The 27,926-nt window shown below is 54.3% G+C and overlaps 2 protein-coding genes across 7 annotated transcripts; one reads left to right on the top strand and one right to left on the bottom strand.

Annotated features, from left to right (window-relative positions):
• The first annotated feature begins 251 nt into the window (after positions 1-251).
• On the top strand, positions 252-17,728 carry EPHA1 (EPH receptor A1). Its single transcript, XM_025378290.1, has 18 exons — positions 252-414; positions 1,473-1,540; positions 7,235-7,516; positions 8,789-9,191; positions 9,429-9,584; positions 9,897-10,241; positions 10,391-10,518; positions 10,768-10,918; positions 11,182-11,278; positions 11,494-11,552; positions 12,343-12,468; positions 13,348-13,533; positions 13,670-13,731; positions 13,838-14,044; positions 14,498-14,647; positions 14,979-15,172; positions 17,083-17,238; positions 17,322-17,728. Exons 1-18 carry the CDS (start codon positions 333-335, stop codon positions 17,398-17,400), a joined length of 2,931 nt encoding a protein of 976 aa, XP_025234075.1. The 5' UTR covers positions 252-332; the 3' UTR covers positions 17,401-17,728.
• A 13-nt stretch (positions 17,729-17,741) lies between these two features.
• Positions 17,742-27,819, bottom strand: ZYX (zyxin). Of its 6 annotated transcripts, none has more exons than XR_003118479.1 (10): positions 27,537-27,819; positions 27,167-27,389; positions 26,500-26,699; positions 26,264-26,356; positions 25,627-26,148; positions 20,472-20,592; positions 20,186-20,359; positions 19,923-20,101; positions 18,905-19,025; positions 17,742-18,288 (listed from the first exon to the last, which is right to left on the bottom strand). XR_003118479.1 is itself a non-coding variant. In XM_025378293.1 (10 exons), exons 1-10 carry the CDS (start codon positions 27,699-27,701, stop codon positions 18,184-18,186), a joined length of 1,899 nt encoding a protein of 632 aa, XP_025234078.1. In that variant the 5' UTR covers positions 27,702-27,819; the 3' UTR covers positions 17,742-18,183. The 6 variants fall into 6 exon arrangements, 5 of the variants coding, with proteins under 5 accessions (XP_025234078.1, XP_025234079.1, XP_025234076.1 ...); XM_025378293.1 differs by having other exon boundaries at positions 20,190-20,359; XM_025378294.1 differs by having other exon boundaries at positions 20,190-20,359; positions 27,167-27,386.
• Between the last annotated feature and the right edge of the window lie 107 nt (positions 27,820-27,926).

Here is a 27,926-nt window from a genome sequence, read left to right as displayed (position 1 = left end):
AGAGGTAGAATTAGGTTAAAAGCTGGATCAAGACTGGGTTGAGTTTAGGATTAGAATTGGGAAAAGGTTCATCAATTCTTAATCCCACCTACTAGGCGGCGCCCGCAGTCCCATTAGGGTCAAGACGCCTCCAGTTCTTGAATTTGATTACCAGTCTAGCAAGTTTCTTTCCTGCCCTGCTGTCCCTTTAAGAAGGTGAACCAGGTGAGGCCGGGACTCCGCCCCCAGCACTGGCCCCGCCCCCCGCCCCCGCCCGGCCCGCCCGGCTCCCCCTGTCCCTTGCGACCAGACCCTGCTGTCCGGGCCGCTGTCCCAGGTCCCGGCCCGGAGCCATGGAGCGGCGCTGGCCCCTGGGGCTCGGGCTGGTGCTGCTGCTCTGCACCCCGCTGCCCCCGGGGGCGCGCACCAAGGAAGGTACCAACCCCCGCCCTCGCGCCCCCGCCCTCGGGCCCCCGCCCCCGCGCTCCCACCCCCTCCCGGGGCCAGGCCAGCACCCCCCTGCAGAAGCCGGCATTCCTCAGGAGGCCCTGTTCCCCGAGACCCTCGCCAGCTCTCTCGCTGTGCCCGACCGCCGGGCTGTCGACTGGCCAGGCCCATCTTTGGTCTTTAACCCCAAGCGGCTGCTCTCCCGGGTCAGTCACCCCAACTCCCGCAGGCCAGCAATCGGCGCCTAGGAGTGAGGAGGGAGTTCCTGACCCTTGCCAGGAAGCAGCACCTGCACCCGCACCGCTGCCTGCATTCCCAAATAGTCCCAGCTTCAGGTGTCCACCCCAGAGATCTGAGCCCTTGGAAGTTGAAGGTGGCAAGTCGCCTCCTGCCAACCTAGGCCAGGGACAGAGGGACCCGCCTCCGGGGGAAGGGTTAGGACTGACGCCACAGGGGTTCCCAGTTGTCCGAGTCGAATATTCCATGTGAAAGCTGAACACCCTGTCCGGCCCTACTCCCCACCACTTCCCAGGCAGGGAGCTGTGCCTCTTATCCCCACTTCACGATTCTGATCACTGGCCAGGTCAGGCCAAAGCAGGCTTCGGACACTGGAGGTGAGCCTCCCTACCCACGAAACCACTTCCGAGGTCCCCGGTCCACCCTGCCCACTCCTGGCTAGCATAGGTGAGCTCCTCCTGCCCTCCACCCATTCCAATCCTGCAGCTGATGGGTGCCCCAGGCCGCAGCAGTCTGGGTAACCGAAGAGTTTTGTGGGGCTGCTCTTATTGCATTGACTTTGGTGGAAGACCCAGCGCTCCAAACCTTGTCCCACTCTGCCTTCCTTCCTTCACACACAGAAAGAGTGAAATCCCTGGAGCTCTTCACTCCTCAGTCCTGAGCCCTTTTTCTCCCCTAAGCCTCAGGAAGTCACAGCTTTTAGGAACAGGATGTTGCAGCCTGGGGCTGGGGCCCCAGAATGAGGAATGTGAGCTGCAGGGGCACCTCCTCCCCCAGAGGTGACAGACTTCTTTTCTCCCCACTTTCAGTTACTCTGATGGACACAAGCAAGGCACAGGGAGAGCTGGGCTGGCTGCTGGATCCCCCAAAAGATGGGGTAAGTGTCAGGGGAGGGAAGGATCTTGGAAGACTCCTGAAGGCCAGTGGGAAATGGGGTGGAGAGGTGGGTGGAGGAACAGAGAAAAGAGCAGGAAAAACTGGAAGTGTCTCCTCAGGGAGGGGGAGAGGAGGCTGAGTCAGAGCCTCCTGAATGGGACAAGGGGTGGGGGGGTCAGAATTCACCCCAAGATGAACGCTTGAATGGCCTGGCTCCTCCAGTGAATACTTCGGAATATTGTGAATACAAGTTGATACTTGTGAGGGGGAGAGGAGCTCACATACCCAGGAAGAGAATGCACCATGCTGGGGACAGTTGAAGACTGAGACCAGTGCTTTGCTTGGGGAGGGACAGAAAAGGCAGAAAAGCATCCTCAATCTGAGATCCATTCATCCCAATGAAGTTGCATTGATAGGTTTCAGGGGCTGGGGAAACCCCATGAAAGTGTACTGTAAATTCTGTATACGTAAGCGGGCATTTTTTTTTTTTTCCTAGAGAGGCCAGCCAAAACTTTCATCAGATTCTTCAAAGGGTCTTTGACTTCTCCAAAGTTAAAAGCTGCTCCCCTAAACGTTTCTGAGCCCTTAGCTCATCCTCCACACCTCCTCAGGCTGACTCCATGCACACCATGCATTCCAGCTGTTTGAAAGTGTCAGAGCTTGTTCCAATTCCCTTCCTTCCTTGGATGTTCCTAAGACTCAGTGAACAGGTTGTGGGGTGAGTCCGAGACAGCATATTCAGACTCAAATGCAGAGAGCACCTCTGATGATGTACGAAAAATCAAACTCAATTTTTTCCTACTGCACTCTCAACACAGATCACTTCGGTGACCTGTGGTCACCAAAATGCGTGGAGGGATTCCTCCTGCCTGCAGTGAGTTCTCTGGCAGATTCTTCACTGAACAGTAGCTGAGTGTCCTCTAATCTTATTCAGTTCTTACTCTATCTACCTGGAGATAGCCTCAGGTTGAGGGCTCAGCCCCACAAAACTGCCCCCCTCTAGACACCAATCACAAGTATCAGGTTGTCACCTATACTTCTGTTCCATCGGATGTAATCAGGTTTACCTGACCACCCTCCTCGGGTTCAATTAGTTTGCTAGGATGGCTCTCAGAACTCAGGGAAACATTGACTTATATTTACTGGCTTATGATAACGGATATTACAAATGATACCGTGAACACCAGATGGAATAGCTGCATGGGGTAAGGTATATGTGAAGGAGGAGAGCCACCCTGCAGCGACCTAATCATGTTTGGCTGTCCAGAAGCCCTCCAAACCCTGTCCCTCTGGGCTTTTATGGAGGCTTCATTACATAGGCGTGATTGATTAGATCCTTGGCCATTGGTTATCAGCTCAACCTTCAGCCTCTACCTTTCCTGCAAGTTGGGGGTGGGGCTGAAAGTCCCAACTCCAATCACAAGGTTGCTTCTGCCACCCAGGCCTCCCTGACCCCAGTCTAGTTCCCATCCCCGTCAGTCAGCTCATTAGCATATAAAAAGACATTTGTCGCTTTGGGGATTTTGAGCGTTTTAGGGGTTGTTTGCCAGGAAATGAGAACAAAGACCAAACATATATTTTACAATTCACAGCACCCTTTCTGCCGGCAGCACAGCTGGCCAGAGAACCACAGGGGGCTGCCTAAGTTACTGGAGCATCTACAACTCTGGCTCTGGAACCCCTTCTCTCAGGGTTTCCTTCCTTACCCCAGTACTTGAGACTTCAATCCAGCCTCTGTTTCTGGGGTCAGGGTTACTTGCTTTCTTTCCCTCTGGGTCCTACAGTCCTGGCTCCATTCTCTGTTCTCTGTTCTCCCACAGAGTAGCCTGTAATTAGAGCTAATAGACTAAACCATAGTGGATCCTCCAGGAGGGGCCGTTTGGAAGATCCAGTCTTATTAGGTGACTTACCTCATAAACCAGCTAATCACCCACAGTGTGATAGCTGCAGGTCCATCTGCGGGCTCCCATGGGCCTTCCTTGGGCCGTTGACACCTCCACCCAAATAACTCTTCCCTAATTTGACTGGAATGGCAGCAAGGCCCCTTTCTCAGCTCAGACAAAACAGTCCTGCATGCTGGGAGGGCAAGGAGACAGCCAGCAGTCACACACTCCCACTATCTACCTTGTCCCCCTCCTTCTCCCCATCTTTTCAAAACACACACACACACACATACACACACACACACACATGCATGCAGGCCTTCAGGTCCAGAATGCACCCATGTGGCAGCCAGCAGCGCCTGAGTGATAAGCTAAAGGATCCTTACTGCTGACCCTGGACAGCTGGCTCTCGCCCATCTGTCACTGCTGGAACTGGGAGAGGGAAGTCACAGCTGGGAACATCTGCTTCTCCTGGCTGCAGCTGCAGCCGCGGCAATCTGGCTAATGAGCTGCACATTAACCACCCGCCACCCTGTCCACCTGACCCCCGCCAGTGCATCCACTTGGGCTGTCCCAGCACAGCCTTTCTTAGGAGCAGACTCTTGGTGCCTTTGTCATTCCAGCTTCCTTGCCTTTTAGATACCCCTTGCCCAATCTTTGAACACCCTAACATAATGCAAAAATATGTGCCTCGTAGCAGCTTCTGTTTCTGCCCCACCTCACCTCAAATTTTTGATTAGTGATTTTTTTTGCCTTTTCCCAGAGCTGAGGGTAGGGATGAGGGCCCCTGTATTACAATGGAGTAAAAACCTGGGGAAAGTGAACTTTCTAAGGGCCTCAATCTATTCTGCATTAAATTATGGGGTTTCATAAACAAAAATATCAGTAGAATACTTTATAGAATTTGAGAGCTTTTGAAAATTCATCTGACAGAGGAAATACTTAAGAATGGTTGAGAAGAGTTTTTGAAGAATGAAATGGGAGACTTGTCTGACAAGCAGATAGCAGAACCATCAGCTATAACTAAAACATATGGCTTGCACAAGGTCACTCAGGTTAATGGGATAGAATAGAAAGTCCAAAAACAAGCCGACATATATGAGATTTTAGTATGTGATAGCATTGGAATTGCAAATCAATATGGAAAGTAACAACTAGTTAATAAACTGATAGTTAAATATGCATCATTTTTTAATAAAAATATAAAGATATATCTCTCCATTATACACAAAATTAATTCTAAGAAAGCTAAAATCTAAACCTAAAAGCCAACCTACACAAATTTTAGGAGAAAACATAGATCATTATAATCTTGAGGTAGGAAAACTTCCCAAGTAAAATATACAACCCAGCAATCATGAAGGGAAATACTGTAGATGTGATTATGGAAGAAATTTAGAATGTATGTCCACATCAAAACATCATTAGCAAAGCTAACTGGTATGGCAGACAGGGAGAAAATATTAGCAACATACATTTGAAGGAAATGATTCATGTCTATAATATGTTTAAAAAAAAAACTCATGCAAATGAATAATCAAAAGACAATAGAATGTCATGCAAAGGTTATAGACAGATAATTGCATAAACTTGCCAATAGCCAATGAACAAAAGAGAAATATACAACTTCCTCCTCTAAGAAATGTAAATTAAAATGCTAAGAAGCTGTGTTTTGACCCTAGGATTGGCAGAAAGCAAAAAGGTTATTAATATTCTATGTTGATGAAGTTTTGAGAAAATGAACCCTCTTGTGTTGCTGGTGGAAGTGTAAATTGATAAACCTTTTTTGGAAGACAATTTGACAGTATCTTGTAAAACTTGTAGTATGTCTACCCTTTGATATGGCAGTTCCGTGGAAATCTTACATCAATCTGTACATGATTTCTTTAAAAAGAAAAAAAAAAAAAACTAGAAGATGTCTAAATGTCCAACACTAGGTGAATGACTAAATAAATTATGGCCTTCTCTACAATGGACTATTACTTATGGTTTGCTAAAGAAAAAAAAAAGTAAGATAGCTCTATATACACTTTTGTGGCTATCTTTCAAAGACTTTTTTGAGAGGTAGTCTCGCTTTGTCGCCCATGCTGGAGTACAGTGGCAAGATCTTGGCTCACTGCAACCTCCGCCTCCTGGGTTCAAGTGATTCTCCTGCCTCAGCCTCCCAAGTAGCTGGGATTACAGGCAGGTGCCACCATACCTGGGTAATTTTTTTGTATTTTTGGGAGAGACGGGGGGGGTTTCACCCTGTTGGCCAGGCTGGTCTTGAACTCCTGACCTCAGGGAATCTGCCTGCCTCGGCCTCCCAAAGTGCTAGGATTACAGGCGTGAGCCACCACTTCCGGCCCTCAAATACTTATTATTTGTGAAAACAGAAAGTAGGTTACAAAATAACACTTGTATGATCCCGTGTTGAAAGCAAAACTCAGAAACATTCAAGCAGTTCTCTGGAGGCATTGAAAATGGTCTGGAAAGTTTTGCTAAAAATTGTTGAGGGTGGCTTCCTCTGAGAATGAGAGTGGAAGGATGAGGGTGAGGGAATTAAACTTTATTCTGTGTAAGTCTTTACTTTTTGACTTTTCACAATAAGCACACAGAGGTATAATGATTAAGAGCATGAATTCTGGAGCCCAGAATGCCTGACTCATTTTCCAGCTCTGCCTCTCCTAGCTGAGTACCTTGGCAAGTCACTCGACCTCCCTGTGCCTCAGTTTCCTCGTGGAAAGTGTTTAAACCGGTGACTGGGCCACAGTAAGCACTATGTTACTGCTAGCCATTAATATTACTAAGTTTAAAAGTTCTTTTCAGATAAAAGAAGCTAACAGCCTGGCCAACATGGCAAAACCTTGTCTCTACTAAAAATACAAAAAATTAGCTGGGTGTGGTGGTGCATGCGTATAATCCCAACTACTCAGGAACCTGAGGTGGGAGAATCGCTTGAACCTGAGTGGCGGAGGTTACAGTGAGCCAAGATTGTGCCACTGCACTCCAGCCTGGGCGACAGAGCGAGACCTTTGCCTCAAACAAACAAACAAAACGTTAAGGGGAGTAAACTAGATAGTATCAAGAAGTCCAGCCAAATCTGTCAATTGTTGATTTTGATGATGGCTATAATTGAAATATTGCAGAAGGTGAGAATCTCCTATACAGTTCTGTGCTTGTTCTTACCCTCCAAATCTAAGGGGTTTTAATAATTAAAAATAAATCTTGGCCTGTGTGTGGTAGCTCACACACTTTGGGAGGCCAAGCAGGAGGATCATCTGAGTCCTGGTGTTTGAGATCAGCCTGGACAACATAGTAAGACCTCATCTCTACTTAAAAAAAAAAAAAAAGGTAGCCCAGTGTGTTGGCAGGCACCTATAGTCCCAGCTGCTTGAGAGACTGAGCCCAGGAGTCTGACGCTATAGTGAGCTTTGATTATACCACTGTGTGGCCGACAGAACGAGACCCTGTCTCTGAAAAACAAAAAAATTCATCAATATCCTCTTGAACAAACAGAAGGGTTTTGTAAATGAGCTTTGCCTTGGGGGTACCTGACAGCTCTGCTGATGAAATAAGGGACCAGACTAACTGAAGGGACCAGGATCAACTGGGGATGTTAAGGGACTATTGTCTTACCCATCTTATAATCAAATAAATCCCCAACCCTAAACACTCAGTCTACTGTCCCAGAACTGAGGGGTGGGGAGAGGCAGGACAAGTAGCATAAACCTGAGGGGCTCTGACACAGCTGCTTCTCCATCAGCTCTAAAAACCAAGGGTTTGGGGAGCAGGAGATGATCTGGTCCCTGACTCTGATTCCCTCCTTGCAGTGGAGTGAACGGCAACAGATACTGAATGGGACACCCCTGTACATGTACCAGGACTGCCCAGTGCAAGGACGCAGAGACACTGACCACTGGCTTCGCTCCAACTGGATCTACCGCGGGGAGGAGGCTTCCCGGGTCCACGTGGAGCTGCAGTTCACCTTGCGGGACTGCAAGAGTTTCCCTGGGGGAGCCGGGCCTCTGGGCTGCAAGGAGACCTTCAACCTTCTGTACATGGAGAGTGACCAGGATGTGGGCATTCAGCTCCGACGGCCCTTGTTCCAGAAGGTGCTGCTTCCCTCCATGCCATCTGGGTCCTGGTGCAGATCCCTGCCTGGCTTCTTATTGGGTGCCAGAGAAGGTTGCAGAGACAGGAGGAGGGTGCAGAGGTAGAATCATGAAAAGCATTTGGCACTTGAGCCCTGGGCATGGTGGCTTGTGCCTGTAATTCCAGTGCTTTGGGAAACCGATGTGGGAAGATCACTTGAGGCCAGGAGCTTGAGACCAGCCTGGGCAACATGGCAAAACTTCATCTCTGCAAAAAATTAAAAATCACCTGGGCATGGTGGTCCATACCTGTAGTCCCAGTTACTCAGGAGACTGAGGCAGGAGGATCACTTGAACCCAGGAGTTTGAGGCTGCAGTGATCTGTGACTGTGCCACTGCACTCCAGCCTGGGCAACAGAGCAAGATCTTGTCTCTAAAGAAAAAAAGAACAATGTGGCATTGGAAATCAGAAGGGCTGGATTTGAGTACCTTTTCTGCTGTGCCCTGACTTCGGGGATGTCATTTAACCTCTCCAGCTTTTGTTGCCTAGTCATAAAATAGTGACAACAATAGGGCCAGCTATATCTATTTTATAGGCTTTTATAAGCATCCACTGAGATCACAGGATGCCATGGTGGAGGGGGGAAGTGTAGCACAGAGTTATTCAGACTTTTCCTATCGATACCCGTGATGTTCATAAGCAACCTACTCCCTTAGTATCACTGGAGTCACGTAGCAAGACAATTCCCTGCAGGCTAGTACTCTCTAACACATCTCTTTCTTTCCTACTCAAAAAAACATCCTGGGATGCAGAAGAGGAAGGAGCCTTTTATGATACGATGTGCTCTTGTTTCTTTCCAAAGAGAAAATGTTGTAAAATTTGTTACTAGTAAGAAATTGATAATGACATGCTCTATAACTGATCGTGTTATTGGCACTGGGTTTAGGGAATGCCTCTGAATAGTAGAAATTTTATGGACTGTAGAGTCCCAGTGCCTGGATTCCAGTCCTAGCCCCATGATGTGGTCTCTGTGTGATCTTATACAAGGTCTTTAACTTCTATTAGCCTTGGTTTCCTCATCTATTAAATAGAGACAATAAGCCATCCTGCCTCATAAGAGGATTGCATGAGCTAAATAGCATAATGCACATAAATTCTTAGCCTGGCACCTCACACATACAAAGCTCATCGTTCATGGTTGTGTAAAGTATTAAGCAAACAATTGTTTCTGTTATGTGGGAAAGAAGCAGAACTTTGCCATTGTTCCCCTTTCTTCCCCACCCTCTACCCAGGTAACCACGGTGGCTGCAGATCAGAGCTTCACCATTCGAGACCTCGCATCTGGCTCCATGAAGCTGAATGTGGAGCGCTGCTCCCTGGGCCACCTGACCCGCCGTGGCCTCTACCTCGCTTTCCACAACCCAGGTGCCTGTGTGGCCCTGGTGTCTGTCCGGGTCTTCTACCAGCGCTGTCCTGAGACCCTGAATGGCTTGGCCCAGTTCCCTGACACTCTGCCTGGCCCCGCTGGGTTGGTGGAAGTGGCAGGGACCTGCTTGCCCCACGCGCAGGCCAGCCCCAGGCCCTCAGGTGCACCCCGCATGCACTGCAGCCCTGATGGCGAGTGGCTGGTGCCTGTAGGACGGTGCCACTGTGAGCCTGGCTATGAGGAAGGTGGCAGTGGCAAGGGATGTGTTGGTAAGAATGGAGGTGGTGAGAACCTGAGGAACCACTCGGGAGGATTGCAGGAGTACCCCGGCAGAGAAGGAGGCCAGAGCTCTGCCTCAGTGGGTTTTTAACCTGAGTGTCCCAGAGCAGCAGACACACACATGCAGAGATGTTTCCAGTAGAAGGGGTTGGGGCAGGAAGGGGTGGTGGTGGTTCTGCCTGTAAAAACATTTACAGAACCACTGCTCTGCTGCGTTCTCTCTCCAGCCTGCCCTAGCGGCTCCTACCGGATGGACATGGACACACCCCATTGTCTCACGTGCCCCCAGCACAGCACGGCTGAGTCTGAGGGGGCCACCATCTGTACCTGTGAGAGCGGCCATTACAGAGCTCCCGGGGAGGGCCCCCAGGTGGCATGCACACGTGAGTCCAGGGGGTGGGGCGTGACCATCTGGAGGGAGGGTCTGGATCTTTGCTGAGATTTTGTCAGGGTTGGATTTTTCCAGAGTTTGTCAGATATTGGAGATGGTCCAGGGTGTCAGGCACTTTTAGCCCCTGCCCTGGCACCCTGCTCTCCCTAGAAGAATGCAGAGATGTAGTCAAACCCAGTAGAAATCAAATCTCCCTAGGAGGACTTCAGAGGACATTGAGGATTGGGTGGTGGTGGAGGCCGGGGATCAGCAGCTCGGGTGACAGCGCGGTTGGCTTCTACTGATGGCTCCTCTTCTCCCACAGGTCCCCCCTCAGCCCCCCAAAACCTGAGCTCCTCGGCATCAGGGACTCAGCTCTCCCTGCGTTGGGAACCCCCAGCAGACATGGGGGGACGCCAGGATGTCAGATACAGTGTGAGGTGTTCCCAGTGTCAGGGCACAGTGCAGGACGGGGGGCCCTGCCAGCCCTGTGGGGTAGGCGTGCACTTCTCGCCAGGGGCCCGGGGGCTCACCACATCTGCAGTGCATGTCAGTGGCCTTGAACCTTACGCCAACTACACCTTTAACGTGGAAGCCCAAAATGGAGTGTCAGGGCTGGGCAGCTCTGGCCATGCCAGCACCTCAGTCAGCATCAGCATGGGGCATGCAGGTGAGAGGCTGAGAGGGGCTGGGACAGGGACCTGGCTTAACAAGGGCTTAAGACCACAGGGACAAATTGGTGGGCAAGAAGCCATAGAAAATTACTAAGGTTATTTCCTTTTTCCTTACATATCCAACCTTATCCCTCCGGACCCCCAGAGCCACTGTCGGGCCTGTCTCTGAGACTGGTGAAGAAAGAACCGAGGCAACTTGAGCTGACCTGGGCGGGGTCCCGGCCCCGAAGCCCTGGGGGGAACCTGAGCTATGAGCTGCACGTGCTGAACCAGGTCAGGATGCTACTGAGAGACAGTCTTCAGTATCCGTGCCCAGCACACCCCAACATTCCTAGCCTGGGATGTGGGGTGGGAGGAATCCACCCGAAGTCCATTGTGTGGCTTTCTCAGGGCAAAAGGCTGTGAAGAACCCTGTCGTAACCATTCTGCTCTCCAGCCCCTCCCTGTGTGCTCTGATGCTGTCCATCACATCCACCCGGGTCTGGTTCAACACTGCCCGCTTAATGCAACTCCAACCCACAGGATGAAGAACGGTACCAAATGGTTCTAGAACCCAGGGTCTTGCTGACAGAGCTGCAGCCTGACACCACATACATCGTCAGAGTCCGAATGCTGACCCCACTGGGTCCTGGCCCTTTCTCCCCTGATCATGAGTTTCGGACCAGCCCACCAGGTGGGGTATCTTGTGTTCTGCCCCAACACACATACACCTGTTGCCCCACTGAGGCAGCTCAGCTCCTGTTCCACATAGCGACCCTTCCTCTTCCTCTATACACATGCACACACATTCCCTTCTTCCGGGGGTAGGGGACAGACACTGATCTGATGCACACTGAAAGATCTGACCCCTAGGTGTACCCAGGGCCCTGTCCTTTAACCCTCCTCATTTCTACGGACTGTGAGTCCCAACACTTCCTCACCCCTTTGTGCCTCCAGTGTCCAGGGGCCTGTCTGGAGGAGAGATCGTAGCTGTCATCTTTGGGCTGCTGCTTGGTGCAGCCTTGCTGCTGGGGATTCTCGTTTTCCGGTCCAGGTGCCAGCTCCTGCCCCCTCCCCAACCACCAGCCCTGGGTCAGAAGCCCCTGACTGCAGCCCCAATGACCCTCCCATCCCCTAGTACCAAAGCTCAGTGAGTCCTCACACCCATCCTGCACTCCCTCCCCATTTCTGGGGAAGATTCAGCCAGAGTCCCTCGGACCCCTGAGGTGGTCCTGGGGCCCTGAAGGAGCTGGTCCCCAACCCCCGCAGGAGAACCCAGCGGCAGAGGCAGCAGAGGCAGCGTGACCGCGCCACCGATGTGGATCGAGGTAAGCCAGGTGCACCTGCGTATGTCCCCACATGCATGTGCACACCTGTGTGTGTGTGTCCGTGTGTGTGTGTTGGGAGGTGGGAAGGGATCAAGGGACATAGTTGCTAGGCCAACTCTGGGGGGACATGTGGGGTTTGTTGTCCCCAGAGCTCTTGTGTTTTGCTACCTAATTAACTTTGGTTAATTAACTTTGTACTGATGGCCCCCAGTGGCTCTGATGCAATTATATGTTAGTGTCCGTTCGCTGCTGGTGCTGCTGTCTTGTCACCTTGGGCTCTGGACAGCCCTCCGCATCCTGGAGGCCAGGCCTGTGGGCCGAGGCCAGGCAGGAAGAGGATTGATGTCCTCAGAGGCTTATGAGCTTCTTGCTTGTCACCTCATTAGGTGACCCACAAAGGGGAGAGTGAGTGGTCCATCTGGGCAACCGGGGTGGGAGCCAGGCACAGCTCTGTCTGGGAATGTGAACGAGGTGCGACTGACCAGAGTGGTGTGGGGACTGGCCGCTGAGAAGATTGGGCAACTCAGGCAGCAAATATGCTCTTTGGGTTTGGATCCTGGCCACCGCCCTGGACCTTGTGGAGTGAAGACAGCAGAGCTTGGAGCATAGACAGGGAGAAGAAAGGCTTAGTTGCTAAATGGAGACTTTCTCCCACCTCAGCCCAAACAGGAGTCACCTTGGGAAACAGGGAGGTGTGGAGAAGTGTGTGGTCCGCTGATGGGCCTTCTCCTGACCCCCATACTCCTGAGCCCTGATGTTGGTACTCCCCAACCCCCTGTTCTGCCCATAGAGGACAAGCTGTGGCTGAAGCCCTATGTGGACCTCCAGGCATACGAGGACCCTGCACAGGGAGCCTTGGACTTTACCCGGGAGCTCGATCCAGCGTGGCTGATGGTGGACACTGTCATAGGAGAAGGTGAGTGCCGCTGTGCACCGCAGCAGGACCCCCCTGTGGGGCAGCACAGAGCCACCAGCAGGCCCCTTCCTTCCAGCACTTCTCTGGGGAGCCCAGCTGGCTTCTCTGGTCCAAGAGTTACCGGATGGACTCACTCTCTGCTCCGCTCTGTATCCTCTTTGAACCATTGTGTTCTTGTTAAAAACCCCTCATCAGGTGCCCTGGAGCAACCCCTGTCTCCTACACACTTGCTTCTGTGGTTTTGGAGTTTCTGATAAAGGGCATTGAACACATTGTTTTCATCCACAGAAGTGTTGCTGTGCTGAGGGCCCGGATGTTCTCTGATAATGCCCAAATGTAGGAGCCATTCCCTCCCTAGCCTGGCATTCCACCCCATCAGAGGCCCAGTGTCCTTGGGCTGCCCTGATCCCTTGGGTCACCAGAGGAAATGGGTCTCAGTGGAGAACAAAGCTTGGTGGTGTCCTTGCCAATTGTGCAGCTGAGCCAGGCGAGCTGGGACCAGAGGAGCTCACAGAAGAGAGGCGGCCATAGCCAGCGTCCCTGCCACTTGGGTACTAGCCTCAGACTGGCTTGCTCTTCATGAGTACGGCCTGGTCCCGCTCCACAGGGTTCATTCACCCTTCGGTTACCAAGCGCCTATTGTGAGCCAAGAACTGTGCAAACACTGGGAGACAGTGGTGAACAGGTCACAGCATTGCACTCCAGCTCCAGACTCTGACCTTCCCCAGGAAGGACAGCCCACGCCCTGTCCCGGGAAGGGCACTCCATGCTTCTGATTCTCCAGAAAAGAAAAGGGCCGGGGGACTGGAGGAGTTGCTGCCTGTCCCCTGGAGGAGCCCTGCAGTGCGTCGGGCCACAGCCTATTTTCTTTCTACCCAGGAGAGTTTGGGGAAGTCTATCGAGGGACCCTGAGGCTCCCCAGCCAGGACTGCAAGACTGTGGCCATTAAGACCTTAAAAGACACATCCCCAGGTGGCCAGTGGTGGAACTTCCTTCGAGAGGCAACTATCATGGGCCAGTTTAGCCACCCGCACATTCTGCATCTGGAAGGCGTCGTCACAAAGAGTATGAGGAGCGCTCTCCCTCAGCTGGGGGCGGGAAATGCAGGAAGGAGGGGCGAAACCACTGGAAGTGGAGGGAGGATGTGCGGCCAGGGGCAGGAAGCCTGCTTCTGAGTGTGATACGTGTGTCTGTGTCTCAGGAAAGCCGATCATGATCATCACAGAATTTATGGAGAATGGAGCCCTGGATGCTTTCCTGAGGGTGAGGGGGGCAGAGGACTAGCTGGGGAGGGGGATGCGCCATGGTGCCCTGGGCACTGGGAGGAGACCCGGCCCATCCCCTGACTCACCCGCTCACCCTGCTACAGGAGCGGGAGGACCAGCTGGTCCCTGGGCAGCTAGTGGCCATGCTGCAGGGCATAGCATCTGGCATGAACTACCTCAGTAATCACAATTATGTCCACCGGGACCTGGCTGCCAGGAACATCTTGGTGAATCAAGACCTGTGCTGCAAGGTGTCTGACTTTGGCCTGACTCGCCTCCTGGATGATTTTGATGGCACCTATGAAACTCAGGTGAGAGCCCGGTACAAACCCAATGCACATTCACATTGCCCCATAACATGCCATTCACACAGTCACGTGCATAAAGACTCAGCTAGGCGCAGTGGCTCACACCTGTAATCCCAGCACTTTGGAAGGCTGAGGTGGGTGGATCACGAGGTCAGGAGATCGAGACCAGCCTGGCCAACATGGTGAAACTCCGTCTCTACTAAAAATACAAAAAATTAGCCAGGCGTGGTGGCGCGCACCTGTGGTCCCAGCTACTCAGGAGGCCGAGGCTGGAGAATCACTTGAACCCAGGAGATGGAGGTTGCAGTGAGCCGAGATCACGCCACTGCAGAGCAGCCTAGCAACAGAGCGAGACTCCATCTCAAAAATAAAAATAAAAATAAAATAAAATAAGCAAAAGACTCATGCTCAGGTGGACACCGTAACTTTCCGTCCCTGACCCATGTGCCTTCTTAGGGAGGAAAGATCCCTATCCGTTGGACAGCCCCCGAAGCCATTGCCCATAGGATCTTCACCACGGCCAGCGATGTGTGGAGCTTTGGGATTGTGATGTGGGAGGTGCTGAGCTTTGGGGACAAGCCTTATGGGGAGATGAGCAATCAGGAGGTGAGCCCAGAATATTCTTCCTCATCTCATCTCTAACTCACACCTCTTATTCCCTCCCAAGGTTCTCCCATGGCCTTTTCCTGCAAATGTCTTTATTTATTGATGTCCCTTGGTTTTTCTGTACTCCTGGCTCCTCTGGTCCTTTACCTCATGCCCTGTTCTCTTTACTCCTCCCACCCTGATCCTCCCACTGTGATCCTCCCATCCTGGCCCTCCCACCTCCTCCCATCCTGCCTAAAATCTCCACTGCAATTATCTTGTGACCTTCGGTTTCTCATGGGCCTCCAGGTTAGCTTGCTACTCTAGAGCATCCTCCTGTCCTGCCGTGCAGGTTATGAAGAGCATTGAGGATGGGTACCGGTTGCCCCCTCCTGTGGACTGCCCTGCCCCTCTGTATGAGCTCATGAAGAACTGCTGGGCATATGACCGTGCCCGCCGGCCACACTTCCAGAAGCTTCAGGCACATCTGGAGCAAGTGCTTGCCAACCCCCACTCCCTGCGGACCATTGCCAACTTTGACCCCAGGTAACCATGTGGGGGAAGGACTAGGGAACCCAGAAGCAGTGCTAGGAGAGTGGAAATGGGCATTCAGCCACCTCCGAGTGCTGGGCCTGGGGAGCTCTGGACCAAGTCCAGTGTATGAGGCAAGACCACAGACATGCCCTTGGGGAAGAGTCCAAGAGGTCAGCTTTAGATCACGTATATTTGCAGAAAATCAGTTACAGCTGGGCCCCAGTTCCCTCACTTCACCTGGGCTCGAGGTTGGGGGTCCCATCTTTTCCCTTCTCTGGCTGCTTCACCTAGGACACTCCTGGAGCCATCCTTGCCAATCCCACTGCGTTGTACTGTGGCCCAGTCTTGGGATGCATCCTCTTCCCCATAGAAATATTTCTGCATGTGGAGGAAAGGGTCATCCATTCACGAAGTTTTGGAGGACTGACTGGTGCAAGCTGTTTGCTGGACATTGGAGATACAGCTGCCCTTATGACCTGGTACCTGCTCCAGGGAGCTTGGGCAGCCAGGCTGGGGTAGGGTAGGCAGGAGCAGCCTTGCAGGGTTTGGGAATGCTCCTGGATCACATGGCTAGTTTGTGGGGAGCTGAGGGCTGGTAGGTTGCAGATAGTGCAGGATGACTGCAGCATCGTCTTTCGGAATAGCATCCATGAGGTTGGAGAGACCACCAGAGTCAACACAAAGAGGACCAACCCTGTTGAGAAGTTTGGACTTTACCCTGAGTGAAGAGAACCAATTCTTTTTTTCTTTTTCCCCCGAGATGGGGGTCTTGCTCTGTCACCCAAGCAGGAGTAACATGGCACAATCTCAGCTCACTGCAACCTCCACCTCCAGGGTTCAAGTGATTCTCCTGACTCAGCCTCCTGAGTAGCTGGGATTACTGGCACATACCACCACGCCTGGCTAATTTTGGTACTTTCAGTAGAGACACGGTTTCACCATGTTGGCCAGGCTGGTCTTGAACTCCTGACCTCGTGATCCGCCCGCCTCGGCCTCCCAAAGTGCTGGGATTACAGGTGTGAGCCACCTGGCCTGGCCTAGAGAACGAATTCTTAAAAACTCTCCACAGGAGGGGACATGGTCAGAGTTGTATTTTACCAAAAATATAGCCTGAATGTAGAGAACGAACTGATGGGCAGGGGTGGGTGGGGCACTCAGGTCAGGGAGACAGGCAAGGCTGTACTTCAAGTGCTTTATTGGGTAGCCAGCGTGGCCAACTGACCTCTGTATCCAACCACCATATATAACCTTGTTTCTGGGAGAAAACATGCTCTAAGTCCCAACTTTTGAAACTATCTTTTGGAGCACAACTCCCTCGTACACTGGAGACTGCATGTGCTAATCTTTCTGGAATGCTGGATATTTTTTCCCCCAGCAGATTTACTTTGCTAATGGTTTTTGGCTCTGGTGAGCTTTAGTACAGGAACACTCATTGTATTGTGGGTGTCAGAGTGCAAGAATAACAGCCGAAGTTGAAGGTGGTGAGGAAGGACTGCTCCCAGAACTCAAGCAGCCACTACGAAAAAAGGCAGGACCACGCCCAGATGCCAGGGCCTCTGTTCTACCTTCAGCTTCCTCTCAGACAGGAGACTTCCATGTCTTAACCAGCCCCCAGTCAGGTGCCCAGAACCGGCCACTCCTGCAGGAGACAGGCTGGTGATCCACTTCTGTTGGGGCTTCCAGGGCAGTCCCTTTCCATAGGTCTGTCGACAGAGCAGGACTGTCAGCCAGTCCGCTGTTGTGAGTACACCAGGAAACAGGCCAGGAAATGGGCTCAGAGATAATGGTGGGGTCAATCCACAGTCTAGATGATCTCTGTGCCCAGACACCGAACTTCAGTGCTGGCTGCTGATGCTCAGAGGCTAAGGCCAACCAGATCAGCCCCTGTACTCCCGTGTCACCGACGAGCCCATATCCCACAGGGTGACTCTTCGCCTGCCCAGCCTGAGCGGCTCAGATGGGATCCCGTATCGAAGCGTCTCTGAGTGGCTCGAGTCCATACGCATGAAACGCTACATCCTGCACTTCCACTCGGCTGGGCTGGACACCATGGAGTGTGTGCTGGAGCTGACCGCTGAGTAAGGAGCTGGGCTGTCTGGGCAGGGGAGGGCTGTGGGGGTGGAGCCTCCGTACTCATGCCCCCACCCTTCCTTGCCCACAGGGACCTGACGCAGATGGGAATCACACTGCCCGGGCATCAGAAGCGCATTCTTTGCAGTATTCAGGGATTCAAGGACTGAGCCCTCCTCTCACCCCACACCCAATCAGGGAGCAAGGAGCAAGGACGGGGCCAAGGTCACTCATGGTCACTCCCTGCACCCCTTCCCACAACCTGCCAGACTAGGCTCTTGGTGCTGCTCCTGCCCACTCTCAGGAGAACCCTGCTCTGCACCCCAGAAAACCTCTTTGTTTTAAAAGGGAGGTGGGGGTAGAAGTAAAAGGATGATCATGGGAGGGAGGTGAGGGGTTAATATATATACATACATACACATATATTTTTGTAAATAAACAGGAACTGATTTTCTGCCTCCATCCCACCCACGAGGGCTGTAGGCACTACAAAAGAGCCGACTACTGAGAATTCTGGAAAACAAGGTTTTTTTTTTTTTTATTTGTAGCTATAGCTACAACCTGGCAGCACGGGGGAGGGTGGGAATGTCCTGGAGGGTCAGGGCATCTCCCAAGCCTCCGCAAGCAGAGTACAAAGGCTGCTCCGGGGGCTGGCCGAGAGCATGGGTGCAGCAGTGAAAGCAGCAGCACTAAACCTGGTGCCCCGCTCAGGTGGGGTGTCTGGAGGACGGTGGGCAATCCCTGCAGGATGGGCGAGGACTAGACCCCAGGGTGGGGACCCTGCATCCCTAGGCCATCTTGGGCCCTGGGTCAGGGCACCTGGGATGCTAGAGTGGGGTCGGGAATGGGAGGGGCTAAACATCAAAACAATAACTGAGGTGAGGGCAGGTGGTCTCAGTGTGGGTGGTCCACGATGGGGCATGGACTGCGGTTTGAAGAGGGCCTGTCCTCACTCAGCTCTGGGCTCTAGCAGTGTGGCACTTCCGACAGAGCACGTGACCGTCCAGGGGGAAGCAGCCATTGTCATCTGCCTCAATCGACAGGGGCTTCCCGCAGTCCTAGGAAGAAGGAAGGGTGAGGGGCACTGGACCAGAAGGCCCCTGCTCTGCTCCACCCTACCCCACCCCATGCAGCTCCATCGTGGAATTAGAAAGATGCTTCATGGCTCACAGCTGGTGTCATCGCATTTTCCAGCCACACCCAACTCCCCATCCCTATCCTGCTTCCAGTCACCCACTAGGACCTTCCTGCAGGAGGGCAAGCAGTGGGTAGAACTGCTTCCAAGGTGTTTGCTCCCCTGCCCACCACCGCCCTAATAAAAGAGAGGTTTGGGGGCCTCTTCCATCCTGGCTCACCTCCATTCGAAGACTTCTTCTCTCAACTCCTGTCTCCCCGTCCCCTACCACAGTAAAACACCATGCCCTTCCCTCCTATTGGCTTGTCCTGTTTCTTGGCTTATCCATGACTCAAAGTGACCTCAGAAGTCCCACAGCCCTGTTTCCTGCAGCGGCAGGAAGGATTCAGGCAGGGCAGATGGGCTGCCACCATGAGCCACCCTCAAAATCACAGCCCTGTTTCCTGAATGCTGGCGCTTTCCACCACCCAGTTAGTAAGCAGCATCTCCCGCCACCTCCTGGTCAGAACCAGCCCAGGGAGCCCAGAGGGATGGCTGACCTCACACTTGTAACACTTCATGTGGAAGTTCTTGTCCAGGGCAACCACTCGCACGGTCTCATCTCGGCCAGGCTCAGGCATGATGGGCTCAGAGCAGACGGAGCACCTCGGGGCGTACTGCCTGAAGGGGCAGAAAGGGCCAGCAGTTTAGCCAGGGCTTTCATCCCCTGTGTGTACACACATAAGCCAGGCTGTGCAGCCAGGAGGCAGACTTTGCCCTGCATCTCTAGGTGGAGGAAGCTCACCAGAAGGGCCTAAGACTGAGCCACCAGGACTGGCCCTCATCAAAGGGAATTTCCTGCCTCCCCAGTCACTCTCCCAAAGCAAGATATCCTCCCACACACCTGCCACGGTGTTCTCTCCCACCAGATCCTTACTGTCCCATTCACACTGCAGCTCCTGCAGAAAGCCAGCCCTGAGGTACCCCTCCCATCCGATCCTGCTTCCCTGACCCTCACCTTCCCCCAATCCTCCCACCCCAACGCATGCTGCCTCTGCCCTGACTGCCTGGCACTGTGGAGGGATGTGAAGTTGTGGCCACCCCACGTGGAATCCTAAAAGTGTCTGCCCAAACACTGACCCCCACTGGAGGTGGGGGCCAGATTCTGCACTGTTCCCACAGCTGCACTGAGGTTCTGGGGGTCAGCCTGGGAAAGGAGTCATCTTCTAAACACTGTTTCTGGGGAGAAACCAGAATTCCAAACAGCTGATCTCCAGAAGAACTTTTAGAACCCAGCCTGTGTGAAATGAAGTCACTCCAACACACTTCACGAAATGCTGACATAGACACACAATAAGCTTCAGTGATCAAGGGCGAGGGAGGGACCAGCCAGCAGCAGGACTCAATGTCCAGGCCTAAGGCCCCTGGACAGCTACATCCAGATGACTTGGTCCCTGCTGTCTACACACAGGACATGGGACCAGAAAGCAACACCAAGGGTTTGGGGCTGTCCTGAGGCTAGGGTGACTACCAGACCAAGCGCAGCAGGAGCCCAGAAGGCAGATGGCAGGTCCTCACTTGTGGTAGTCGGGGACACAGTGGGGCCGGTTGGCCTGGTCCACAATGAAGGAGGTGCCCTCCAGGGGGCGGGCACAGACCACGCAGGTGAAGCAGTGCGGGTGATAGGCCTTGCCCGTGGCCCTCAGCATGCGGTCAGTGATGGGCTCCCCGCAGGTGTTGCACTTCTCCAGGGTGTCCTGAGGAGGCAGCAGGAGGAGGTTGGCAGGGAACCGGCACCCCACAGCCAGCTTCCAGGGCCTGACTGCCCAGCACAGCCCAACTCACAGTGTAGCAGCTCTCGCAGTACGGCGCCCCCTCCAGGCTGTAGAACTGCTGGCCCTGGAGCTGCTGCGCACACTGGTGGCAGGTGAAGCAGGCGATGTGGAACAGCTGCCCCAGAGCGCGGACGGCTGGCTGCGCCCGGGCCAGGGGTTGATGGCATCGACCGCAGAGTTCTGGGAAAGCCGGAGAAGACAGCAGTAAATAGAAGGAAGTATGTAGGGCTGCGAGGTATCAGCCCGCTCGGATAGGGGGCAGGGTGGGGCTGTCCCGGTGGGGTGGGCTCACCGTTGACGGCCACGTTCTGCCTCTGAGGATGCTCCATGTCCTGCATTAGCTGCTGGGTCAGCTGCTCCAACTCCTCCACCTCCTTCAGAGTCAGGGGCCCTGGGGCCCCAGGGGAGCGCACCTGCAATCCCAACACTTTCTTCACACTCTCGAGGGTTGCTGCCTCCACCCCCCCAGGCCAGCCTACCCGGCTTCTTCCGATGAGGACTTAGCTCCCAGCTCGTGTCCCAGATGCTCAGGCTTGACCCTTAAAGCTTCTCCCTTGTCCCCCTACCCCCGCCATCCCCAGCACCACACAAATAACAGGGGAAGAGGACCTAAGCCTGGATCTCGTACAGCAAGACATTTCCGCCCGCTTTGCCCAAACCCCCTGAGCAGTCACAGACAGGCCAGAATGACTGAGCAGACGGAGGCCACGCACACAGCAGCTCGGGTCACTGAAGCACCAGACACTCCAGGGCCACGCATCAACTCCACAGAGCATGCTCGGACATCACCCCCATGGGACAGGGGCACGCAACAGGTGCACACACGCGCACACACACCTACCCGGCCTGCCTGCTGCTGAGCAGCCCCTGTCAGCGTGGGGATACAACACAGGCAGGAATTGCAGGTTAAACCCACTGAGCTGTCTGCAAGAACCCAGCCCCGCCCCCACACAGAGACCCTGTCCCTCGAGTGAGGGACTTCTGGACTACCTTACTCAGGTCCCTCCCCAGCAGCCTCAGAGAAGGTCCAAAGGCCGTCCCCTAGGCCAGTCCAACCTTTCCATTTAGGGGATCCTGGGGACTGGGGTGGGGAGTGGATGAAGGACAGCGCTGCCAGTAACCCTGAGAGGTAACCCTGAGAACTCCAGGAGGGGCTGTCTGACCTGCACCAGGACTGCCAGGAGACACGCCCACAGAAGCAAGTGCACTGAGTGGGTCTTTTCTATGTCTGGGAAAGCCTACCCAGGACCGAGTCCCCATCACCGAGTGTGCTACCTGCGGATGCCTTCATTCCCGTAACACCTGGAACCTCCAAAGCTCCCCTGCTACCTCCTTCCATAGCCCCTCTCCCCTCAGCCCTGGCTTCACTGCCCCTCACCCTGACCCCTATCTGTACCCAGAGTTGCATCCTTTCTGCCCAGTGAAGCATGCGTCCATAGAAGTCCAACTCCCCAGATCTTAGCCATTTTCCCTTAAGATCCTGCCATCTCTTAACTGACTCGTTCCCTGGAACACTCACTTCAACTTTGTCTCCTCCAATCTTCCCTTCCTGGCATCTTGGGGACAGAGTGACGGGCCTCAGTCAGTCCTTGCTCTCCAGTGCCATTCTAAATGCCTGGCTCCTCCTTCAGAAGCACAGAATCCTCATGTGCATCACCTCCCATGGGTATCCCCGTTCATCAGGACCCTCTATCCAGAACTGTCCCCTCTGCCAGCCTGCACCAATGCCACCGCTTCAAACCAAACTTCCCTCCAACTCAGTCATCGTCCATCATGGGACATCCTTGACCTCAGATTTACCTCCAAGTCCCCTGCCAGCCATGATCTGCCTCTCCTCTTCCCCATCCACACCTACTATGCGAACCCAGAAAAGCCTTAGCTCCCCCACCCGCAACCCACCCCTGGACTTTGTCCACCATGCCCCAGCCTGGTCCCCTGACCATGTACTCCTACAAGGTTCACTGTCCCTCCGGGCACCTGCAGCCACCCGCAGCTATCCGGCCCAGTCTCCAACCCCAAGTCACACCACCGCCCGCTTCCTGTTTCTGCTTCCAAGCTGCAAAAAGCAGTGGAGAGGTCGCTGAACACTGCAGAATGAGCTCACAACACTGCAGCGCCCGCACGACCTCCAGCCCGGCCTTCCCCACAACAGCTGTTCTAGACCTCTCCATCTCCTTAGCCGCGACCTGCTTCACCCGCTTGCTGGCACCATGACCTCACCTCCCACATGGCTGAGGACATGGAAGCCAGCCAGCTTAAGCTCCCTCATCGTCCTTCCTATCCACACTGCAGCCACTCTGTCCTTGCTGTCTGGGATGCCTCTAGGGGAAGGGAACATCACCAAGATCTCTTCCAAGGACCGAAGCAGCCTGCCCCTATTCTCCCACAACACTCACCCTCCATCACCTGCTTCCCCGGGTTACACACGTACTCGAGCCCTTCTCCCCTAACTTGCAAAAACCACATACACTACACCACAGACTGACACACCCTCACACATACATACCGACACACCACTCACATGCACACATACACCACACACCACTCACACATATACCACACACATTCACACTCACACATATACCATACCACACACACAAACACCACTCACATGCACACTCACATTCAGATATACCACACCAAGCCAGGCACGGTGGCTCACGCCTGTAATCCCAACACTTCAGGAGGCTGAGATGGGCAGATCACTTGAGGTCAGGAGTTCAAAACCATCCTGGCCAACATGGTGAAACTCCGTCTCTACTAAAAATACAAAAATTAGCCAGGTGTAGTGGCACGTGCCTGTAATCCCAGCTACTTGGGAGGCTGAGACAGGAGACTCGCTTGAGCCTGGGAGGTGGAGGCTGCAGTAAGCACGGGCGACAGCCTGCACTCCGTCTCAAAAAAAAAAAAAGGATATACCACACCACACACACCACTCACATACTCATATATACACGTACACCACTTGTGTGTATATGTGTGAAAGTATGTATGTGCTCATTCGCTTGTGCATACTTTCACACATACATACACAATGAATGTATGTGTTCATTCGCTTGTGCGTACTTTCACACATACATACACAATGAATGTATGTGTTCATTCACTTGTGCGTACTTTCACACATATATACACAATGAATGTATGTGCCCATTCGCTTGTGCATACTTTCACACATATATACACAATGACACACTATACACATCACACTGACACACCACTCACACATGCACACACCTTCGCTCACACATGCATACATACACTCATATACACACTTTCACACAATCATACCACACTCACACCACTCATACATTCATGCTCACACATGCACATATACTCACATACACATACACCATACCCACACCCACACACTAACACACACACACGCCACTCATATATTCACATATGCATATACACACACACACACACCACACTCACATCACTGATACACAGTCCTTCCCTTAGTCCTTTTCCCTGCCAATCTTTAAGACCAGGCTACAACAGTAGCCCCACTTCTCACCACCCACTCTCTCCTCAACTACTCACATTGTGTTCCCACTACAGGGCACAAACAGGCCATCCCAAGACCGGTGACGATTTCCCAACAGTCTAATCTCTAGCCTTGAGTCCTCACTCCCTCAAATACCCCGCTGAAGGGCTCAGCTCTCTTCTCCAAGTGCACCCTGACTCTCCTCCTGACTCTTCTTCCCACACCTCCCAGTCCCTGCTGTCTGTACTCCCTGGGAAGCTCCTCAGCTCCGACCCTGACCCTGCAGCGTCACAGTGTCACTGTGTCCCACTACCATGCTAGACATCTCTGGCCCTGTCCTGAAACCTGGCCCTGAATTTCTAACTGAATGACGGCCCCAGCTGAAAGTCCTCCTGGGACCTGTTGCTCAATACGCTGACAGCTGGACCCCTCCTCTTCCCGTCCAAACCATTTCCCCTTCTGGACTTCTCTATTTTGTCAGCAATCTTGTCATCCGCCCACACCCCCAATCTCCAAATCGCCCTGGAGACTTTGTTTTTCCTCTTCCCCTCACCCTTGTCTTCCAGTTGCTTATCCCTGGCTAAGTCCTGGAGGCTGCGCCTTCCCAACAGCGGCTTCCCAACAGCTCTGGCACACAGCTCTCACATGCAGGGCTTAATATTCATTGCAGCTAATATTACTATTGCCCAAAAGTGAACTCATACCCATCACTGACCTCCCTCGAATACACATCTCTGCTGGTGAAACTTTCCAGAAAGCTTCCAAAAACACTGCTTTCACCAGTCCTCCTGACCCACCCCGCACCTACTCAAAAATCATGAATGCCTCTCCAGTACTCAAGAGCTCCTTGGGTGAGCCACTTCACCTCCTACGCCCTCCAGCCCCGCTTGCCTCTCCAAGTACAGCTCCATCATTTTCCTACAGGAACCTTCCACTTTCTGTTCTCCAAACATCCCTCTCCTCTCCGGAGTCTTACGTCCTACCCATCCTTCGAAGCCTCTCCTAATTTGCCAGGCCCCAAGTGGACTCCCTGGTCTGAGTGCCTGTGACTCACAGGATTCTGCAAAGCTCACTGGTCCTTGGCATTTCTTCCTATGCTGTGTCTGAGTGTAAGTAGACATCCACACTATCAGTGGACTCTATGGATGCTTGGACCAGCATCGTCACCAGAAACTGGACGGTCTTATTTCCTGAACTAGAAGGCAAGAACCATTTTGTAATTACAGCTTTTGTATTTTGAGCATTCATGTGCTAGATACAGAACCCAACACTCTCTAGGTTCTTAGCTCACCTAATCTTTACAACCACTGTATGGAGTAATGTTAAAAAGATTGAGAAACTGAGGCTCAGGGTTCACCTAACTTGCCCAGTCTAAGGGCTTGGGAGAAGCCCGAACCAGGAATTCCATTCCAGGTCCATCTGACACCTGAAGGCTGAGCTTCTTGCAGAGATCTTGTCCCTCCCATGTCCTACCCTCCTGAGCACAGAGCACAGTGCCTGGCACGTGGTAGATGCTGGCTCAGCCAGTGTTTACTGGGGCTGACTCTTATCTCCAAGCCCTCAGGCAGAAAGAGTGCTCAGAGGAGCAGGGAGATTAACTCAAGACCCAAGAATGGGAAAAACCAAGGTGGGACTGGTGATCTCATCCCTCCCTTTAACTTTCTGGGGTAAAGGCGCAAGGAAAGGTCCACCAGATCCTGCTAATTCAGAGCCTGTGCTCTCTGTGCCCTCCCAGCCAGGCCCCACCCAGCCCCACACCCAGCCAGGCCTCTCCTCCAGAAGAGCATTTTCTTACCATTGTTCCACCAGGCTAACCTCAGAGGATGAAACTTCCTATCCCGCCACCCCCCCGTGTCCACCCTGACTCTCCAATCACCTTCATGCTTCTGTTCTGGCTCCTGACTCAGCCCCGCCCCAGCACCCGGGTCCCAAGCCTTGTCCTATCACCATCCCTTACCTGGTTTTGGTTCTGAGCCGGTGCGGGCACGGGGTGTTGCTTCTCCTGCACTCGGGGCTTCTCCCTCTGCTGAGCATAGGTGAAGCTGGGAGGTTGAGGGGAGCCTGTGCCAGCGGAAAGAGCTTCGGGATGCCCCAATTTTTGATTTGGCTGTGACCCAGATCCACCTGGGGCTCCAGGACTGAACTTGGAAGCCACGGGAGTAAACTTAGGAGTCACTGGAGAAAACTTAGGGGCTGGAGCTGGCGATGAGGCTGGGGGACCTCGGGGCTGTGTGTTAGCCAAAGACACAGGCTGGGGCTGGGACTGGACATGGAGTTGGACCTGAGGCTTGGGCTGGGGCTGGGGCTGAACATGGAACTGTGTCTGGCTCTGAGCTGGAGCCGGAACCTGGGGCAGAGGCTGGGAGCTGGAAGGGGCCTTCCAAGGAGGCAGGGGTGCTGTGCCCCCAGCTGCAGGCTTAGTACTGGACTTGGAAATGAATGGAGTGGCCACTGGTGGGGGGACATATCCAGATGACACCTGCAAGGGGTGGGAGAGGGAAGAGAGATGCAGACAGGAGGACACCATCCTCCATAGCTCTATCCCCTGCCTCTCTGGCCCTGGGCCCTGCTTTTCCTACTCTGCGGTCCCTTACCCGAGCTTTGAAAGGATCATTCTTGGTCATGTCATCCAGCAGTGAGGACAGAGAGTCGATCTCCAAATCAATACTGCTCACCTTCTCCCTGGGCTGGAGGGTCAGAGGTCAGAGCACCTATTCCATGCCTCCATCCCCCCCACCCCCAAGGCAGAGGTGCAGGGGAGGTGAGAAAGGGCCCTCTTCTCCTGGCCTTGGGGGTGTCCAGTGCAGCCGCCCCTCCCAGGCCTCCATACCTGCGGTGGGGACGGTATGGGGGCCTCAGGCCCTCCCTCCTCTTCCAGAGGAGGCGGCGGGGAAGGGAAGATCTCCTCCTCCAGAGGCGCAGGGGGAAATGATTCCTCGATCGGGGGAGGGGGCGGCGGGAAGGCACCTCCCAGAGCACCCTCAGCATCGTCGCCATCCCCAGCGAGGGGAGGTGGAGGCAGGGGAAAGTCTGGGGTAGGAAGGAGAAAGACGTCGCCCGGGGTCCCTCTGCCCCTCACCCAAGCTCCCCTCGGTTTACCGCTCTAACCCCTAACCCAAGAATTCTCTCGAGGGTCCCAGAGCGTGTGGGGACACAAAGGCGGGGCGCAGGGCGCTCTGGGAGTACCAGGTCAGGAAAGGCCGGGGGCACGGCCGAGGAGTGGTGCAGCTCCCGTTACACTTCGGAAAACGGACCCGGAGGGGAAGATTCGTGCCCCACATTCCCGCCTCCCACCCCCAAGCGGGGGACTTGGAACGGTCCCAGGAGCTCTGGCTCCCAGCCACGAGCTCCACGATGAGGTAAGAACATCTGCTCGGGACAGGGTGGCTGCGCCCAGGCCCCTCGGCAACAACCTTTCCAGACATCCCCAGATTCCCGAAACAGTGCCCCCCACCCCGGCGCCCGCTGGGGTCCAGCCCCCAAGCCCCGCCGCATACCTTCCGGGGGCGGCGGGGGAATCTCTCCCACCCGGCCCATCTGTGCGCGCTGGGCCCCGGGTGCCGGGGGAGGCTCGCTGTCCCCGGGCCGGAAGGGATTCACTTTGGGTTTTGGGGCCACCACAGGGCCGAACTTCTTCTGCGGGGCGTAAAAAGCCGGAGCCGAGACCGAAACGGAGATCGCGGGAGACGGGCGGGGGGCCGCCATGGCCGGGCCGGACTGCTGGGGTGGGTCGCCGGGTTACGCAGCGCAGAGCCCGGCTCAGGAGCCCCGAGCGGTCCCAGCTCCCCTTGGCGACCCCCATGCGCCCCCTCCCGGCGCCCCGCGCCCCCTCCCCGTGGGGCCGCCCTGCCGCTCCCCGGACCTCACCGCGGGCCGGAGCGTGCGCGCCGCGTCTCGGGTGGCCTCCTCGGCGCCGGGTCCGCGGACTCTGCGTCCCGGTCCGGAGCAGCCTCTAGCCGGGCGGGGAGGGACACACGGAAGGAGGAGGGAGGGAGGAGGGAGGGGGCGGGGAGAGAGCGGCGCCCAGACCATACAAGGAGCGGCCCGGAGAGGGGGCGGGGAGAGCGGGGAAGGGCGGACCAGGCAGGAAACTCCCCCACGAAGGGGCCCTGATCCTGCCTCAGGCCGGAGGCTCCGCCGAGGTCCGCCCGCCCCCACCCCACTCCACTCACTGCCACCCCCGCCGCCCTGGCCCGGCTCAGACCCCCGCTCCCTGAGCACAGGCCTCTGATGTCATTTCCTGACCTGCCCTCCCCC

This window comes from Theropithecus gelada, chromosome 3, assembly GCF_003255815.1.
Source record: "Theropithecus gelada isolate Dixy chromosome 3, Tgel_1.0, whole genome shotgun sequence".
Lineage (NCBI taxonomy): Eukaryota > Metazoa > Chordata > Mammalia > Primates > Cercopithecidae > Theropithecus > Theropithecus gelada.
This window is presented reverse-complemented; position numbering and strand designations above follow the sequence as displayed.